Here is a 20677-nt window from a genome sequence, read left to right as displayed (position 1 = left end):
CCATGGTAATGAAAAATAAAGTCCAAGGCACGCTAGGGTAATGTTTTATTTTAAATGACCAAGAAATGGTAAGCAAACTCCTGCCCATTGTCTAATTTACACAAACACGCTGGCAAAGTTTTAGTATGGAAAAGTTGCCAACTTATTTGACGACCTGTTCTTTAGAAAGGACCAAAGCTGCTCTCTCGGATTCTCTCGCAGCAGCTTTGGGTTTTTGAAGCTTCGGTGCTTTTCAGTAATATTGATCATTAAAAGTTTTGAAGTATCAAAAATTCTGACAACCTTGAAAGCAGCATTAAACTGTGGTTGTTATTTGAATTACACTGTGGGTAAAGAGCAAAGTCACAGAGGGCATCAACAGGTGTGACGTCTGTTTCACAACGCTTCAGAATCAGTCTTAAAATAGCCTCCATCTATCAGGGGGAGGATGACAACATTAACATTCAGACAGGAAATGTGTGGCCCCTCTCTCTCTCTCTCTCTGGCTCCTGATAGGACCACATAGACGAGCGCTCCACTCAAGGTGACCCATTTAATGTTAGATGTTGAATGTCCTTTTTTTCCTCTCCTGTCCCAGTTTCTGTTCACTGGGTGCAAAAATAACTGTTCCCTTCAAAGGGGGGCGGATGGACTTTTTTTTAACACTAAATAAATCTGGATGTTTCTGACAGCTACTCAGCTTTTTTAGGATGGAAACAATTTAAGCCAGCCACATCAGTTCTGTTATCGGTGTGGGGAAAAACGATTATGCAACCTGGAAAATGAAATGCTAAAATTAAAGATCTTTAAAAAAAAAAAAAAAAGGAAAATTTATGATCAAGATCGGACAAACAACAGATGACTGCTGAGCGATGGTGACTCACTGGATGTTACATGGCTGCTCCTAAAACAGTGACAGGCCTAATAGATCCAGTCAATACACTAATTTCTCTGTTTTGGATCATTGTACAAGTCAAAGTCACGGGAGAGAGCATTGTGAAAAATTCAGATTTATTTCTAGCAGATCATAGATTTCTTCTCAGTGTGCAAATTGATGCAACTTTAAGTGTCAATTATCTACGAGTCACACACAGCATGATTTAAGAAGGGTAAAGCTTCTATCTGCCTGAATATGTTATAGAACTACACTACCTCTACACACCTGCATTAGTGACATCACAGCAGGTGTTGCCTCTTTGTTTGTTGATCAGAAACACCTGCTGTGACTCTGATAATAAGCATGTTGCAGAATCAGAAGGGTAAAAAAATCAGACTGGTGGAATAATCTGTAACGCTTTGAAAGGTTCCTAATTGAGGGTAATGACCCAGGTGGATAAAAGTATCGGCTTCGATGTTGCCTTTCTTATCGCCTTCAGAATAAGATACAATGGACCTCCTTTTATTAAAAGTAAAGAAGATTACACAACATACTTCTTGCAACAGCAACACATGAGCAACACACAATATCCATGACAATCTCACTAACTAGTATTAAAGTAGATGAATACAGACAGACAGGAGGATGAGCCACTTTATCGATAACACGTGTGTTCACTGTTGTCTTTTTTTCTTTAATAGGCCTTAGGAATTGTAGGGATATTTTTCACAGTGCTGTTTCACAAAAGACTGCAAAATAAATCTGAATAACACAATACCTGAGATCCTTTGCATTGTAATAGTCATATTGTATTTAATGGTAACTGTGCCTAATGTCCTTTGATTTGAAGTTTTGAAAAAAATAATAATAATAATAATAATATGAAATACATTAACAGTTTAATTGTGTGCGAAGACAGTTTCACACTATACAGCCAGTTTTCTTCGCCATGGCACTTTTAATAATTAAACTTAACTATAAATTCTGCACTGTAAATATTCTACTGCCAACAGTTAGCTTTGTGCATTGACTGGAAAGCCAGGCTCTGCTAGCTTGCCCTTTAACTGGACCCAAACAGGAAATAGATTGAGTTACTGGAAAACTTGGGCGTACTCTGAGAATCCAAAAAAGACAAATTCCCTTAAATTTGGAGAATGTATAACTTTAACACAAAGACTCTTCAACAATTATTGACAGTCCCTAACCCAAGCGCATCAGTGTTCCAAAAGTGAAACTATTTTGAAATGAGAGCCAGTAACAACAGCTGATGCTAGGGCCAGTTTTGAAATTGTAATTGAAATGGTGTTGGTGGACAGAGGACCTCACTCTTAATACAAGACAGAGAGCCTGTAGAAGAAACCCCACAGAGGTTCAAAATAATGTTTTTAATTGAATTTTTTTTAAAAGTGTGCACTACTCATTGGATTCATTGGTAGCAGAAGCAACCGAAGTGATAGCCGACTCAAAGGACTGAATACTGAAGGCTGAGGGGGAAGTATAGAAACACTTAAATCAAGTGTTTGTTTAGTCACCACGCCATGACATATTGTATGATGTCTGAAATAACTGACAGTATTGTGCATGTTGCTTCACCACTAACATGTTCAGTAAGGATATCTCAGTGTTGGCATCAGTCAGTCGCCTTGGAGGCTTCTGTGAACTAAACCCTGCCAGGAAAATACGACTTCCTGCCATCCTGGAGCTGCCAGCAGCATTTCACATGAGCAGTGATCTTTGTGCCTGTAGAGTCCTCTTGGCATGTGCCACATATGTTCTCACTCACATGCTAATAATAGGATGAGTCAACGGCACATGTGATGCTTTCTGCAACTCAGAAGACGTCTTGCTGTTTTTTTTACTCCCGGTGATTGATGAGGCATGATTGATGATTCAAACTGTGTGTGTTGTTCTCTGCAGAATACAATTTATCAACATGACAATTTATGGTATTTGAGAAATTGATTTACTTGTTTACTTGGCTGTCTGTTTAGTCACACATGTCAAAGAAGGTGTGCACAATTCTGTCAGAAGTCAATCTAGTCAACAATCAACTCAAACTGATGTCTTTCCTTTTACATTATCATGCCTTCATCACATTGGCTTTTGTTATCAAGATGCATTAGGGTCAGCTGCACCAAATTAGCGTCACTTTTAAGCTCATTTATGCTCTATGTCCGATACACATACAGACAGAGCCTTCCCCCTGTACTCTCTCTGGTATTATTGCACAGTGCAAAAACACCAGAAATTGTGGGGGCAGTGTTGAACAGTGTAGCCAACATTTCAAGCCAGACCAGCTAAACCCAACGAAAAAGAATACTTTGGAAAATGGCTTGAGAAAAGATTATGAGAGTTGGTTAAGAACAGTAAACATATATGATGTAACCTTGCCAGGGCACAGGGACAGACAGCAACAACTGAACAGCTGGGCAGAGATTGGTCTGGAACTGAAAAATTGAGGTCTGCACACAACAGCACCCTCTAGTATCAGGACATTTTAACATCCATCCCAACATAGAGACGTGTGGGAGTATATGGGTAATGACAGTTATATCTTTTTAAAGAGTGGTTCTCACCAGTCTAGCTTCAGGACCCTCCACCAACTCTTCAGCTCATATAACTCATCACAGTAAATGTAAAATAAAAAAAACTTTGTACTGCTGTAGGATTTGCCAAAACAAGGTCAGACCTTATTGTCTATATCAGTGAACAACAGCAGGCAGCCCACCAGCCAGGTCAACCTCACCAGAGTCATTATGTGACCCGCACTGACCCTTGTCATAACATTAAATAAAGTGCTTCAGTGTGAATAAAACAAAAAAAAAGCATAAAGAGTGCCAGCTTTGATTTAGCTTGAACTCACCCTACACTTTACCCTTGAACTTCTGCATATATCTCTTAACCTTTGAGTCTTGCCCTCTGCACTGGCCCAAGACTAACTGGTGCTACTCCCTAGGTAAGCTAATTAATACTGTAGCTTTCAGTCACGTGACTGGCTGAGAGGCCTCAAGGGCAAAAACAGCTTAAGATAGTGGCACCCACCATGGAATACTCTTCAAAACAATTTACATCACCTGACAACCGCTAAAAAATAGAGACATTATGATTGACAGCAAAATTTGGGAACTAGTGACCCTTCTACAGCACAAGTACATTACAATCCCTAAAAAACCCTAACCCTGTCCCCTAACCCTAGGGTTCCCATACATAGACGATACCTGGGCGGGCCACCCAAGTACATTTCCGACCTGTTTTAATCAGATGTTTCATTTATTCATAAAAACTGTCCGTACATCCCTCTTGTAAATGCATCTTGCTCCAATCAAAAACTGAAGCTTCTCATGGCCTAGTTTTAATAATGTTAATTTAAGGCTGCTTGCTGCTGATTCTGTGCTGAACTCTTATAAATAACGGAAAATCGAGTGGAACTTTTCAAAACATGAGGCGTAGTCGTGTTTGTGTCTGCCTGGATAAATTGAGCAGATTAAAGTTGTTTGTTGCAAAGACTAAATTAATTTAGAGAGAAAAACACGTTTGATATAAATACAACTTAATATTAAATATACTTATTCCCACATAGCTTTAAAGTTAAGGCTATTAATAACACTCCGCCTTAACTACCTTTGTAGAAAAATTAAAAATAACTACATTTACTGGAAAGACCTCCTGTAGTGGAGGCTCCGATAGACTAGCCCCCATGGTTCAGACCATAAGTGACCCATGTTAATATGACTTTCCTCAGTTTCATCTCACTGTGTTTCTATCTATCATGCAGGTATAGTATCATCAGTTACATAATAGCCTGTAGTCTGTAGATCACAAGCTCCGTTACAGAGTGCTACACATTCACAATTTGAACAGCACAAGTTGCATCATGAAATCCGATTTTTTCAAATTGGATATGGGCCACTTATTATGTGGTCCAACATCAGATACAGGTCGGATCTTTGCCAATGTGACATCAGCCTAAAAGGCCAGGTCACGATACTTTGACCTCACTCGAAGTGGCACTCGTCACAGTTCATGCGAGGCGGGACAGCAGGAGACATTAATTCCTCATAAACATAAATCTCCTCAGCAACAAGACAACCATTCAACACCATCAATAAAATGTTGACTCGGTTCCTCCTTACAATCATCTGCTCACAGATTGGCTTGCTTCCACTGCACATCAATTTCATCATAATAATGTAAACCAGCTCCATATTGCCCTCTGTAAACACCGTGCTGCGTGTCTTTGTTGTTGTTCTTTTGTGCATGCAGGTCAGTTCAAGACCGGGAATAGTTCATACAGGAGTCTGATTCAGGCCACACCTAAAAAGTATAACATGAACTTTAACAAAAATATCGCATCTGAGCAATGAATCTGAATTGAGCATTATGGCTTGCAGTTTGAATGTAGTCTCATTGGCACAGTGGGGAAAAAACTGTAACTTACAGCTCTTAACCTGGTTATCCTGGCATAATTTGGCCTCATCCATAATCTATCTAAACTCTGTTTACAGTAAAATAGTAATACAGTAATACGTTCTAAATATGATGGGGAATCTTAATTTTGCAGCATTTCAAATACTTACTTCTGTGTACTGTGGGTGGCAAGCTTTTCTCATGTTGCTATTTATATCCATGAAAACATAACATGCGTGATACATGATGCATCAACTCGTGATCTACAGTTCTGACATTTTGGCGTTTTGCATGTTTAAATTCTTAAATGGCAGCTAAGGACATTTAAACACAACCTAAATGTGTATGTATTTTCTGGATCATAAACATGTTCACAGACCTGAATGTACACCTGCTGTTTCTATGTGAACGCTATAATGGGATCTCATTTTAAAATTTGCAGTGTGCCAAGCAGGCAATTAGGTAAGCAGGTAAGCAGGTATGTATCATGTCAACAAACATAAACATGGCAGGCGTGATTTTACCTAGAGCTTAGTAAGCCTACAGTCTGTGCCAAATGTCTCTTTTGATATGGAGAAGATCCATCTTTTCAGATTTTTATAGACGCAAAGGATGACTCCTCTCACAAAATATCTTCATGTAGCAGCCAGCACATTTGATAAAACACTGATTTAACCGGTGATTTAAAGGGTAAAAATGGTCCTTCCTATTGTCCTGGAGACTCATGACGTTTCTTCTGCGTGTGCAAGTACTTTTTGTCAATAAGTACTTAAAAGGCTGCATTTACACTTCTCTGACTCTGGCCGAGGTCCAATCATAATGTAGCCAGAACACCTCCGCAGCCAGGGCCAGGGCTTTACATAATTCTGTTAATCTCCTACGATTGATTTCAACATATTAAAGATAATTGCTTCAAATGGTCTAATCTGAGTCATGTAGCAGGCTGCCCGAGGAGACAGAGCCCTGATGCTGTCAATGTTTTACCTCTGTGTAGTCAGAGTGGCGGGGTAAATGCGTTCACAGGATGATAAGCCTATTCAGGGTGACGCTGTGTGTGTAGTGTGCATTCCTGAGAGGTGTTCCACGCTTAAATAAACACTATGCCACAGCTATGTTTACCCCCTCTCTTCTGCATTTCCCATACAGCCATGCAATGTTAATGAACCGCCTATGGCTGTGTACAAGCCTAATCCAGGATTTAGATTAGCTGCTGGAGAGACGCCTTTTTGTATTTGACTCACTTCAGGGTAAAGTTTCTAACTAAACACAAAGTGCTTCAGGTCCAAGACTCAAGGAGGAGACAAACAGAAAACTTCAAAAGTTTCAAGGACACAAAAATCGCTGCCTTAATTAACTTTATAACAATTATTTTAAAGTTGGTTTTGCCAGTAGTTCTGCAGTGTTGTTTCAGCAGAATCGAGCATCTAAATAAAGTAAAGAGACAAAACTCTGCATCAGATAATAACTGTATCACAATTTAGATAATTATGGTTTTTAATTCATTTACATAAAAGTGTCCAGTTATGTGATTGAAAAGATAAACTCCTGAACTACTCTCTGCTGACTAAAGGGTATAAACAGAACTCATTCCTGTGAAATGTAAACGATTAAATTGCTGAACATGTACACACACACACGCACACACACGCACACACACGCACACACACGCACACACACGGACACACACGCACACACACACACACACACACACACCTCCAGTTTAAACAAACAACTGTGTTCTGGGTAAAATAAGAGCCTCGCTAGGTTAGCCTGCTCTGTAATCTACACTGAGCAAACGCTCCTAGTATTGTGTCAGGGAACTCAGGGTCAAAATGGAGCAGGTAGAAAAGTGTATTCAGTTTGGTCAACAAAGTGAATTAACACAGAAAACACCAGCAGCATGTTATCAGCACTGTGAATGAAAAGCACATGCATGATGAGCAACTGTGGAAAGATTGTTAACTGTGTGATTCTCAAAATAAAAATGCCATTAGATACTGTTTTAGATGTAGAATAATGAGGTAAACCTGTCATTTTTTAATCTGTCTGTGTAGATATTATGATAAACAAGGTAGATGTTGCCCAAACGGCCGCCATCATGTGTATTTTTTTGTATCACTGTAATGGTGCTAGTCCTGATACCACGATTGGTAAATATGTTGAAAGTGGTTGAAATAAGCATTGAACATATTCATCAATGTGTTATCAATATGTAACAATTAGAAAATGCAGTCTTATGGTGGAAGAGTCAAAGGATCATCAATAAGATTGACTTTCTCTGGACATCAGAAGGATAATCCCTCAAACAGCTGATTGGTTGTTTCACTTTGAACGGAAATAGTAAAACCTCCAAACCAGAGCCAACACTACAAAACTTCTCCAACAAAAAAAAAAGAAACATCTTTGAGAATCAGTCATTGTTTGTCAGCCAAGGCTGCACAATTAATCACGATTTAATCCCTATCATGATACAAGCACTTGCAATAAACACAAGTCAGATTTTATTGCAAAAAAAACACGCTGAATGTAGTCAGGCAATGCTTTCTCCCTCTGCATGTACACATTACATCTGTTGGTTGGAGGCCTGAGTATAATGTTCATGTTTTCACACTATGTTGATGAAGTCACATGAAGCCAAAGCTTACCATTAGCTACCCTTTGATTCATTGGTTCCAATTTTGTTGAGAAAAAAAAAGGATTTGGGGGATTTATTTTGGATTCAAGAGGGACGAGTTGTAAACACAGGTATTGTGTCAAACATGAAGAACAGCAGATAGATAGATAGAAGCTGTGTTTTATGGCTAATATTCACTCTTTATTTTTTTGTTTATTTATCCCAATTCATTTCTTTATAGCGATATTGAACAATGTTATCACATATCATATACTTTCTCATATGGTGCAGGCCTAGTGTCAGCTACAGAATGTCTGCAGCAGTAATCTGTGTGACCTCTGGAAAATCTCAACCTCAATATGTCACCCCCTAGAGACCACTTTTGGCCACAGACATTAAAAGATTTTCAGCCAACAACTTTCTAAAACAGTAAGTCGTGTCACTTGAGGTTTTTTGAGATCTTCTTCATATCTAACTAGGATTTAGAAAATGGACATCTGATTTAAATTCGGCAGCAGCTCTGCTTGAAGCCCTTCTTGACTTGACGTTTCCCCTGAGGCGCATTGAAGAAACACTTGTGTTTCAAATGAAACTGCATTACTACAATGTTAATGTTAATACACAGTTGGCTTATTCTTGAGATGATGAGACCACTTCTGACAACTCGGCTTGTGGTAAAAACTTTGTTAAAGATAAACACTGAACTAATCTTAAAAACAAGCTGGACTCCACAGATTCATAAAAATCTTAACCACGGTCACTTCATACCAAGCTGACTCTTGTGTTGCCATGTTATGGAGCATGTGCAGGGTACACACACTGTCAGCCTCTTTAACAGTCTGGGTGAGCGTCGGTGAATACACTCTCTACACATTACATCCGTTCTATATCTGTCCCCGGCTCTTTCTTGGATCTAATTATTCCTGTTAAATACACGTACTGTATAAACCAAATTTGAGGGGCGTGTCTCTGGGCGATAAGTACGTTCTGAAAGCACGAGCAGCTGCAACTCAGCAGCGATCGTTACATACAGACACAGCCATTTTCTCTGGCCAGTGCATTCAGTCACAGCAGCACCAAACCCCTTGATAAGCTTGTGTATTATTCTGCTTTGTAAGTGTCGGCATGTGTGTGTGTGTGTGTGTGTGTACTGATGCATGGAGTGTGTGTTTGACTGTTCGCCCACGTCTGCATGTATGCACACATAATTATGCAGCACGGAGCTGCGAGTTAGCCCTTGAAAAAACATGTCAGTCCATTCACACTAACAATACGATATTTCCAGATGGCACTGGTCCACATTGATCTGCATCCAGAGAACTCATCCCTCTTGTGCTCTCACACGTCCAGCAGTAAAACTTACCAACACATACTCGATCAGAGCTGCATATATAATGGATCTCAAACACACAAACAAGCCCACGTATTGAGCAAAATGCCAGACTTCCTGGGGATTGTTACTCCTTTGTTATATGCCTGACAAATAAAGAAATGGTAATAAGCTAATTAAAAAAGATATTCCAAATTGGCTGCATGAATTCACGTGGAATCAAGTGATGAAAACACAGCGAGTTCTAAATGAAACAGCACGGTAAATACATCGCAGACCAGAACCCATAATCAGCTGTTTTGTTTAGCAGTGATGCACACTATTGTCCAATCAGAAGGAGCCAGTAGGAGGGTTAAATCTTCTTCTATGAAGATTAAAAATGACTACTTTGCATCTGTTTCAGAGTTTAAACAAAACGGGGAAGTAACAATCCAACTAAGAGATTATTTCAAACAACGCTGATCATCTATATGTTATTTTACATTGAGGATGTTGAAACGAAGAACTTTTCACCTTAAAGTGATTCAAATCTGAATTATATGGGACATTTTTTTGCCATTGAGGGAGACAGCTGGCAAACACCACCAAAACATATTGTTAGCAAACAGAGACCTCATTATTTATTAGGCAGACAAAGAGAATTTTTTTTTTAAATCATCGGAGTCCAAGCTAGTTTTAAACTTTTTCACTGTCTGACACTGTGTCCTAACAGCACGGCCATGTTGGATATCAAGTCACATCGCGCAGCATCCAACATTAGCTATCCACACTGCCCTCGTTAAATATTTACTTCTTAGCTTAGCTCTGTGAATTTCAGTTTTCCCTTGCAAACATTGCATGATGTGGTGCTTTTGTATTGAAGGTGGACAAGTGTGGCACTTCGTATTGACGAGACATTGACTCAAATCACATCCCTCAAAGGCTCCTCAATAAACGGCTTGTGTTGAGCTGAATAAAGTTTTCCTCCTGTGTTAACACAAGTCAAAGCACAGCTTCTTCAATGCACCACTATCTACATTTTTTTTAAACAAGCTTACAAGCTCTGTTGAGTGAGAGAAAAGCTAAATAAAACCAAAGGCAAGTTTTCCTGTTAGACACTTCCAGGGCATGTAGAGCCCCCTCCTTCCTCGTTCCTCTTCCATGTCTATAGGTGTGCCACAGGAATGGAAATATTAAACGGCCGTTGAGTTAAAAACGGTGTGTTGCATCGTGTTGTTTTGTGCTGCGTTGCTTGCAGGCTGTTAGGACACTCAAATAGGAAACGATTTCATAAAGCTGATTTTGTAGCTCACACTTGCTTGAGTCACATGCTGTTAGGACACGGTGTGAGGCTGTGTGCTGCAGCTTTAGAGCCTTTAGTGTCTTAGCCAAATTTGATTAACAAAATTGGGTGATTCTATTTTGTACTTTCACATTATATGACTTTATTTAAACTCTTTTGAAAAAGAAAATACAATTCTCAAACACCTCAGTAGCCCCTGTGTCCAACAAGTGTTTTCTAACTGAAGCCAGTCTTCCTTTTTAATCCTTTGCAAAGACAGAAACCTGATATTTGTAAGCCGCTACTTCCGCCAGCAGCAAGACGGTTCTGTTTTGACCATTGCACAGCTGATTGTTTCAAAATGCTCAAGTTTGGGTAAAACACTTCACTTGACACTGTAACTTATTATCTGTCAAATCACAGTGGGGGAGGGGCGGGACAAACACCTCAACCTTCACATCCTACATGACGCCTGCAGGTACTGAACAACATCAACGGGTCCCTGAGTATCCCACATACCTACAGGTCTGTTCACTCCCTCTACATACTTCAGCCTTCCCTCCATCCACAGCAGGTAATCTAACTTGCAACGACATCTTTACTTCTGTGGATATTCTGTACCATAGCAACCAGAAGCAGCCAAAGCCACTGTGCTTCCAAAAGTGCACAAACATCCGCTTTCAGTAGACATTAGGGGTTTTTTTTCAGCTGGGGGAATGGTGGACCAAAAGAGATCCAAACAGGGTCCCTCACAGACTGTTTTATCTATTTTGTATTTTCTCCCCTTTGGATTTTCACTTTGTGCCCCTTGTTAATTACAACATATTAACATACTTCAGTGGCATTCATTAGTTACCAATATGTTTAATCACAATTTTGCCAACTTATCTGAAAAAATGACTGATGAGACATTTATTTAGCTGAAATCTTCAAGTTTGCAACTTTTATTTGAGATTGTTTTCTGCACATCTGAATCAGATTTTGTTTATTTCTTTTCCTATGTGGGGAAGAAAATTGACTTTACTTCAAGGCTGTATCAATTGTAAAAATAAGGCCAATACTGATTTTATAAATTAAATGACAATTTAGCCGATTTGGATACCAATACATGTTTTTTTTTCATTACTTCTTCTAAACGAGATATTCTAAATGTGATTTGATGTATTAGTCATTGCTAGCTGTCTCTCCTCTTTCCAGTTTTTTCCAACATGGCTTTTATCGGCCAATACCAATATTCAATTGATGCATCAGTGCATCCTTACTTCTGCTTTTATACTGAACTACTTCTACTAATGCTAGAGTGTTAAATAAAAAGCTAACATCTACCTAAACACAAAGCCAGATCCTATATACTTTATCTAAAAAGACATTCACATATTAAGTCCTATGCATCAGTAGCACTAATGACCTTTGGACATGTGAAGAACATGACATTTACTATCTAATAAAATTATATCCAATCCAGTGCCAAAGGCCAAACTGGATACAGAGACTGATTTTTTTTTTTTCATATGATTCTATATTGGAGAATATCCATGTTCTAATCCTCAGCAGAGCATCTGATGTGTTTTTTTGTGGGCTTTTATATCAAATGTTCTGATCAACCTTTCACTGAACAAGTGTTTGTCAAAAACAAAATCCTCATTCGTTCAGGATGATAAATATTTGCTATGATGATGCTGATGACAGATTTTCACACAATGAAGACGTGTTGCAGACAAAGAAACAGCCTCCGTCTGTTGTGTGGACCAAACTGAGGTCTATTGATGGAAGTTCTCTTGTATAAAATGGAAACATTGGCATTTTGCAGCCGCCTGGGCCCAGGATCAATCAGTCTGAACAATGAAGCGCAGTAATTATAGGCTGTGATTCTGGCTTAAAGCGCAACTTTTCTTATTTTTCTCCTCTCGCTCAACATCCAGTCTGGTACTGCTGCCTTTTTCCTTCCTGACACTTAAAGCTAACCTGCCTTCATCAGAAAACCTGTGCTAATGGATACACAGAGTGAGGTCATCGCTGCAACACACATTGTAATGAAGGCAGCAGATTGCATACTGCTGAGCAGCAGAAGCATCAAGGATTTTGATGAGGAAAGCTCAGAAAGTGTTTTGTTTCCTGCAGATCTCTGTAAGTAGGAGGTAGTTAGTCTCTCTTATTCATGCTGGATTGTCGTCAAATCGTGGCACAGCCTCTTCCTTAAATGGGCTGAGATGACAAAGCTGTAGCTGCAGTGTGGGTCGCCTGCTTTTCATAGCCCTGCTGTTTTATTGTTTTGTTATTTTTCCCTTTCTTTTTCTCATTCTTTTGTCTAGAAACTTAATTGCTTTAATGCAAAATAGCATATTCCAGCTGCTTTTACGTGAGTGAATGAAGTGGCAGAGGAGAGGATGAATTTAAATTGACAAACGTGTTTCTATTCAAAGCAGATCCTCTTCAGCGATTATTCCAAGCAGAGACAAAAGGCTACAATTAATTATCAAGCCAGCCATGGGAGCCACTTAAAGCATTACGGTAAATCTACAGCTAAGGACCACTGCAGTAAACTAACATGGATTACCCAGGTGTGTTAAAACCAGTCACCTTACATGAACCATAAACACACACTGAGGCCAACATCTCTGGGCTTCTGCAGGACATTCTGATCCTTCACAAATTGAGCTTTACAAGTCGCCCTTTTGTCAGATAAACACACAGGACACATTGTCCATCTTTGTGTATATGTATTTGTTATGGTCAGGAAGAAGAAGACCAAAACCAACAGTGTTTTTGTGTGACTTACTGAGCATGACGTTGGCTCCAAGCTAACCTCATAGGTTCGACATCAAGACAGATCAGGTCATATATTTGTAATTTAACAGTTTCTAAAAGCATTAAATAATCTTGGGTCTCAAATAGACTCCAGTCGAAGACATTTTACACAACTATTTCTCATTGCGATTGAGTCCAGATTTGGAACTGGTGAGTTTTTCTGGGCTTTAGAACCATTAATGTGGGATTTTGTAAAAAGAAAAAAAAAATTAACTGTGTGTGTTGTGTGTGTTTTTGTGGCAACAAAGTAACATGTCATCTGGTGCAACATTTAGGCTCATTGACGGGTTTTTAATAGTAATGAACAAAGCTATTAAAAATGTGTCAATGGCTCAATGTTCTAATAGAATCACATTATTGTTGGTTTTTAGCTGATTCATGGAAATTGTTGACAATGGGATAAAAAAGAGGTCACCAGATTTGTCTTTTTTAATCTACATTGGCTTTTTGGTTCCACATTCTTGCTTTCCCATGTTTGAAATATATTCTAAATAGTTTTCAGCTCACTCCAAAATCTCAGATGTAGTTATTTTCTCCAATGGTAAAGTAATTGTTTACAAGGATTGATGAATGAAATGGTTTAACAAGACAAAATGTGAGGTGGTTATAATCAAGGGTATAAGATCTTACCTTGTGTCGGCACTTCAAAACAACACCATAGGCACCTAAGAGAAAATCAAACCATAGTTTTAACTGACCATGGCTTTTGAATACTTTTCAAAATGTTGACTTATTCAACACAATAAGTCCACATGTTCAAGTGGAGCTACCTTACGTAAAAGCAGACCCACATGAAATAATTATAGAAACAACAGCATTCATTTGGTTTAAAAATGGGGGTTTGCAATTCCAGCATGAGAAAACAACGACTTCCTGGATTTAGAGAGTTTAGAGAGCTAGATCATAAGTCCAGAATCTACGAAGTTCCTTTTATTTAAACATATTGCTTCAGTACAAGAGAAACAGACTTCAAACTCTCTTTGTCAAAGCTTCTCATATGTTCACATGAATTAAAGAAAAACATCCCCCACTATAAAAGGACAGGTGGCTCAGAAAGTAGGACACAAGTGTTGGCAGGCTACTGTAGTTCTGATGTTATCGACCCTGGCAGTCACACACACAAATCCCCCCGAGGGTTCAAGAGGAATTCATGAACTGAGCAGGCATATGACAAACTGCTCCGTGCTCCTTCAGCAGCTCATCAGAGCCACAGGAAGTCATCTTGGCTCTACACGAGGATACTTACGTATACTAACAGTCTCTCTGACATGGTTAGGGTGCAGAAAACACCAAATCTGAGACAGAAACGTGCAAACATGTTGTAACGCTGCAGGAGGTGGTACTGTAATAAGTTTCAGTCCTAGAACGATGTGTGCATCTTTTAACATTTCAACTATAGAATGTTCTTTGCATCACTGTTAATGATTGTTAAAAGAAAGGCTCACATTTTCAGTCTTATTTCCTACATTCTTTCATTTTAAAAACATGAAAAACATCTTAAAACCCTACCTTAGGTTACACACAGCACATTGAATATTTAGCAATCCAGGGAGCTGCAGCCCTTCATCTTTTGTTATCAATTTTCTTCTTCTACTTTTTTTTTTTTTTCTCTGTGCCGTTGAATATATAAGACCAAAAGTGGATGAGGAACAGAAATTCAAGACAAGTTTCTGATGGGAGGTTGTAAATTATTCCAGGATTATGACCTTTGGCTCCATCTTCGTCTTGTTTGTTTGCTCAAAATCTTCTAAATTTGCAATATTTGTCCTCAGTTTTCTGAAGGTCCTAATATTTCTATATTTTGTTATGAATTGCCGGATCCTAAAAAGTTTCAAAACTTAGCCATGGTCATCTTCAGTCAACATTTATTACAAGTTCTTCAAGAAATGTTTGTTGGGTAAGTGTTTTTTCATTGATACAAGTGAATCAGTTTGTATCAAATGGCTACAAATTAAAAGCATACATTGATGATATCACTGAATTATTTTAAAGAAATATAAGAGATATGCTTTTTATCATTTTAAATACGAATCAAGAGGACTGAAATCAGCTTGGACACAAACTTGATGTAACTTTTGGCATTAATAATATTTGTAAGCTTACTCTAAAATCTTCAATATTGGTTTTCACCAATGGAAAACCTACTGTTTGCAAGACTGTGCAACAAGACAAATCCATGGAAATATAAAGGTCTTACAAATCCCAAACAACCTGATTTTTATGTGCTAAAAACAGAAAAACCACCAGGAGTTTTGCTCCATCCATTTCCGTCCTCAATAAAGGAGCTCGATATAATTACATAAGGCTCTGTGTATTTGTAATAGCCGGAGTGAGTCGACATGCTGCACTCAGTGCTAAATGATTAGCAAAATTGACTGACCTCAAGATCACTGAGGAAAAAATCCATGATGCTGGATTGAGTGGAGCACACTGTGCTGTGAGTGCAGGGGCAAGAGAGTAGAGCTGCAGAGGAAAACTTCTACAACTTTACAGTTTAATGTGGCACAAAAAGTGCTGACTTCCTTCCAGAACAAGTCATCTTTGGTCGGCCATTCAGCCCTTCAAAATGCAGCTCTAAGTTTCCCTGTGTCTTCTAGGGACACATTATACGCACATTATAAAACTTCTAGGATGTGGGAGTACGGGTGTTAAAAACTGGGACAAGTGGGTGGCTTCACCTCAGGGCTCCTGCCACTTTATATCAACCAAGAGGCTCAAGGGGGAAGAGAAAAGCAGTGAGGAGCATGTTGAGGGGATTTTAACTTTCAAACCACCCTGCCCCATTGATATTTACAGCAAGGAAACTGAATCAGAAAAACCACCTTCATAACAACACAAAAGGAAACATTCAGGTCACCTAGCTTCAGTTTTTGCATGTTAAAATCCTTCCTCGTGAATAAATATTTTAAAAACTGTCCTTGACCTTATTGAGTTGCACAGTCATGAACAACACATCAGGCTTTTAACAGCCTTGTTCCACAGGCAAATTGGATAAAAACAATCAAATGATTGCTCACTGAAAAGCCCTGTGAGTGCATGTTTCACAGCACATCAACAGCTGAGGCTAGAGACTCGACTGGACTCACCGCTGCAGACTGTAAATAAACAAAATATGCTTCATAACGTGAATAAAATCAGACGTCTCACCTTCACCCACAATCCCAAGGACTTCAAATTTATTCATCACATCACCGATGTCAGGGATCTTCATGAAGTCAAAAGGGGTGATGCGTGAGGTGCATGGAGCTCAGGCGGAGGGGGCCCAGCTACAGGATGGTATGAGGCAGCCAGCTGTTGGCTCCCGAGGGGAGTGTGTCGGCTGTTAGCCATAATATCCGCTGCATGCCTTCTTTAGTGGCTCACGTTCACCTGCACAACAAGGACAGAAAATTATATGTTTGTGTTTATACAATTGTATTTACCTTTACAATTGCAAAGATAAACAGCTGAAATCAAAGGTATAGGATAAGTCAACCTGATGTATGATTGCATGAATGCTCAACAAGACGACTATTCTACACTATAAAGCTCATTCTGTAGAGTTAGACAGTAGTACCACAACGACATGAAATTGCTCCTCTACAGCCCTGTCTCCTTGAGTTAAAGGGGCACTTTAGTGATTCAGTAATGTACTTCCATTCAGTTGGGGCATCTGCAGGAGTCAGAGAGAGGAGTTGCAATCAAAGCAGCAGAGGGTAACACTGTGTTTCAATTACTACAGTATGTGTTCCTTTATTCCTAAATTGATATTCTTAGTGCTAGTGGTTGTTATGATGCCAGAATTTTAATCTTGCATATGATACTAGTAAAAACCAAAACGATATAGAAACCTGGTTTGATACCATGGCAACAAAGGCACCCAATTTTTTGGTCATTTCATGAGCACAAATTGCAGGAAAACGTCTGCACATAGTTTAAATTGAACAAACACATCAGCATGGTTTCGGTACAAAAACATTGCTTTGTATTTGTACAATTTACACAGTGAGTGCTCCCTCTCTTTTTTACCTCACTGCAGCTTCTGGTTAAAAATATGACAGGAGATCTGTGGTGTTTTTAAAGCTTTTGTGCTTTTTGATTGTATTGATCATTAAATAATGGAGACTGTATATTTTAAAATCATTGATATCAAGAAGTATTGAAATACAGAGGTATTGAAACGTTAACAGCTACTACTTACTAAATGCATTTTTCCACCCTGACTGACCAATACGGTATTTGCATCCTACTATGAGTATCGGAATGGGGTACATTAACATGATGTCCTCATGGATGACAATCATGAGGCAATCCCTCCCCTTGATGTTTTACAGCCTTTGAAAATAAATTAGGGACGGGTTGGCCTGGTTGTTAACCTGGTGTAGCGCCCATTATAGAAGCATATAGAGGCACATTCCCTCTCTCAACAACTTAACATTTCCTGTCTATCCTCGACTGAAAGTTTGATAGAGACAGCATTTCCAACATGGCCACAGTCATCGATTGGCTTCCAAAGCCCCCTTCAGTAACCAATGGGAGACGTCACTCAGGCTTTGTCTATGTTATTATTAGTAAAGTCTATGGTAAAATGTGACATTGTCCTGCAACCATTTCCGCTCACTTTGTCATTGCAAAGCTGCCTGACCACAATTTCAGTTTGGGCAATCAGATATCTGGTTAGTAGGTTGTAATCCCTCTAAAAGCTCCTGTTGCTTCCTGATAAATGCCCTTATCTGTCAAAACTTGCTGAAAACAGCTGATAGCACATGTTATCTGTCAAAATATTTGAAATGTCATGCCTTATCTCTCATGATAACACCGATGACATCATCAGATAACCTTCATGACATAATGAGGGTTAACTTCAGATCCTAGAAAGACACCATCTAGAGCCCCAGAGGACATTACACAACTACTTTCTAGACCTGGGTCCTTTCAGTGTCAGGTAAACCGACACTCTTGTGTAGAATCAGTGAAGTGCCCCTTTAGAAAATCTGAGTAAAAGCAAACATAATACCTCAAAAAAACAAATGGAAAATACCGTTAATTAATGCCTGGAAGTGCATTTATGTTCTGCAGAGTGAAACAGCACCACAGAATCTGTTAATGCGATTAAAGAACCTCCTCCGGTATCCTCACACTCTTTACTCTTATTGAATCAGATAAGACTCCTGATACCACTCTCTCCATTTCATCCTCTCCTTTCTGGGAAAAGCTCAAGGACTCGTGAAGCCTACTCACTCTCCCAGTCTCCTACGGAGCTGTGGGCACAGGAGCTGCTCATCAGTATGCAAAACCTCGGCACCAAAATAAACTCAGTCTCCCTGAACGCTAAACATCGCTGCGTGGTCTTTTACTCCCTTATCTTACTCAGCCACACACCATCAACACAGGTAAAACTGGAGGAGGATGATAGAAGCCTCAACTTAAAACACTGAAGGCTGCAGAGAAAATGCCTTTGGTCATCCGTTCTTTTCAAACACGAGTGCGTCAGAGTGCTTCCTCCATGCAGTGGCATGCAGCCTATTGTTTTTCAGAGCAGATTTTTTAGCCAACTGCTCTCCCAGGCCCAGACCTAGAAGGCTAATATGATCAGGAATGCACTGGGCACTGCTGTGGATCGTATATTTCTCCTCTATCAACAGAAGAATGACTCATGCGTGGTAATGGAGTTAATCTGTGGAATTCAAAATGCAGGACATTTAAACCACCTCGTATCATCAGTGTGCTATCATCACGTTCATCTATGCCTGATATCTCTTCATGATCATTCAACTTAGACATAATGGTACAGGATTTGCAAAAAAAAAAAATAGTTGGTAAAGCTTACGTCAGTGCATACTCAGGTAACTTAACAACACATTTATAGACACAAATACATTAAATTAGAGAATCAAGAAACAGCAGACATTTACATTTATGGTTAAATGTTACAGAAACACACATAGGATGAGAAAGTAACTGCCTCCTGGAGAAATACCTGTCATTCACCTGTCCTGTTGCTCCTTCTGTCACATCCTTAACAGCCCATTTACACACAGATACAAGATAGAAATGTTGCTGTGAAATGACTGTTTTCACAGGGACTGTACCTTTGTGTGTGTGTGTGTGTGTGTGTGTGTGTGTGTGTGTGTGTGTGTGTGTGTGTGTGTGTGTGTGTGTCAGCTTCCACTGCCCACAGATTAAATTGAAACTAGCTCCCACATTTTCAATGCAGAAGCAGCCATAAATCCAACAAGTCAAACATATGGCAACACTCAGGCCAACTTAGTTCAACACTGGCTCCCTTAAACATCGTTTTTTAAGCCTGGACTCTGGTTAGTTCTCTTGAAATCAAGCTAGTTGTGCTCTCTGCCTGTTTCACTAAAAATAAAAACACAAAACCGCAAATTAGCTTAAAACAAACCTGACGCTTGAAACGCTGCTCCCCCTCGTTAGCTCCAACAGAAGAAATTCTCACCATAGAAAGAGGTTTAATGTGTACTGATAAAATAAAGTACTCACTCAGTCAGTGCTTGGTAAAAAGATGATGGACCTCGGCCCATAAATCCACCCACAAACGGAGATATTTTCATTGCAGCAGGCAGCTACAGTAACTGGATCGTGCGGTTGACAAGCTGCGAGCAGGATCACCAGGCAACAGTTTTGAGCGGCGTGACGACAACCAATGAGAGCGCTTGGAACGCTTGTTTATTTCAACGCCTCCTCCTCTTGGACCAATCAGAGAGCAGAACGGCTGTAGAAACTGTGCTGCGGTCTGAGGGTGTTTCGTACGAGGTGGGATATTATTGTTCTAATTTCTCAATTACATAATTCACAAGCTCACACACACCCTGCACTTTGTATGATAACATTATTTATCTAAGGGACATACCAAAGTGATAATAGCAGCAGAAATGTTGCATTATAAGGGATGGATAAATAGCATTGCAAAAATATGTAATTGGCCTGCAGTTACTCACACCTTCACGTTATTTTGATTGCTGTGTGAGGGTATGACAACATTCATATAAATTCTATAAAGTAAACTTTTATGGGAACATTTTTGCAATAAAGGAGGAAATGTGATGCTTTTAAATTGATCCCTGTCGGAAACTTTGACCAGTAGGCTAACAGTGGCGGATCCAGACGGCTTGCACAGGGGTGAGGTGGCCAGCAGTACTGCTGGGGGAAATAAGGGACACACAGAAGTGTCATGCCCATTCATAACAATAATGATTTTAAAATACTGCAAAATCTTTTTTAGCAGTTAGAATGTAGGGAATTTTGCATAATTCAACTGAGGTTACCCTGAGAACTGATTGAGAAATATACTTCCCATTCTTTGATAATAAATGTTTCAAAATGAAGAAAATGGCATCATTTTTCACGTTTTTTCTTCGAGAAGGACCCTGTTGACCCCACTCTAACTTAGCCCAGAGA

At 39.4% G+C, this 20677-nt stretch overlaps 1 protein-coding gene across 4 annotated transcripts in view; it reads right to left on the bottom strand.

Moving 5' to 3' along the window:
* Nucleotides 1-19862, bottom strand: part of LOC132956298 (cyclin-dependent kinase-like 5) — a 46699-nt gene extending 26837 nt beyond the window's left edge. The window contains exons 1-3 of one of the 4 annotated variants that reach the window (XM_061029684.1): nucleotides 19662-19862; nucleotides 16424-16645; nucleotides 13907-13941 (exon numbers count right to left, since the gene is read on the bottom strand). In XM_061029684.1, coding sequence (XP_060885667.1) covers nucleotides 13907-13941; nucleotides 16424-16487 — 99 coding nt within the window. In that variant the 5' untranslated portion in view covers nucleotides 16488-16645; nucleotides 19662-19862. The remainder of the gene's footprint in view (nucleotides 1-13906; nucleotides 13942-16423; nucleotides 16646-19661) is intronic. The other 3 variants (XM_061029689.1, XM_061029676.1, XM_061029692.1) reach the window with 3 other exon arrangements.
* Nucleotides 19863-20677: the final 815 nt, after the last annotated feature.

Source organism: Labrus mixtus, chromosome 3 (genome assembly GCF_963584025.1).
Source record: "Labrus mixtus chromosome 3, fLabMix1.1, whole genome shotgun sequence".
Classification (NCBI taxonomy): Eukaryota; Metazoa; Chordata; class Actinopteri; order Labriformes; family Labridae; genus Labrus; species Labrus mixtus.
This window is presented reverse-complemented; position numbering and strand designations above follow the sequence as displayed.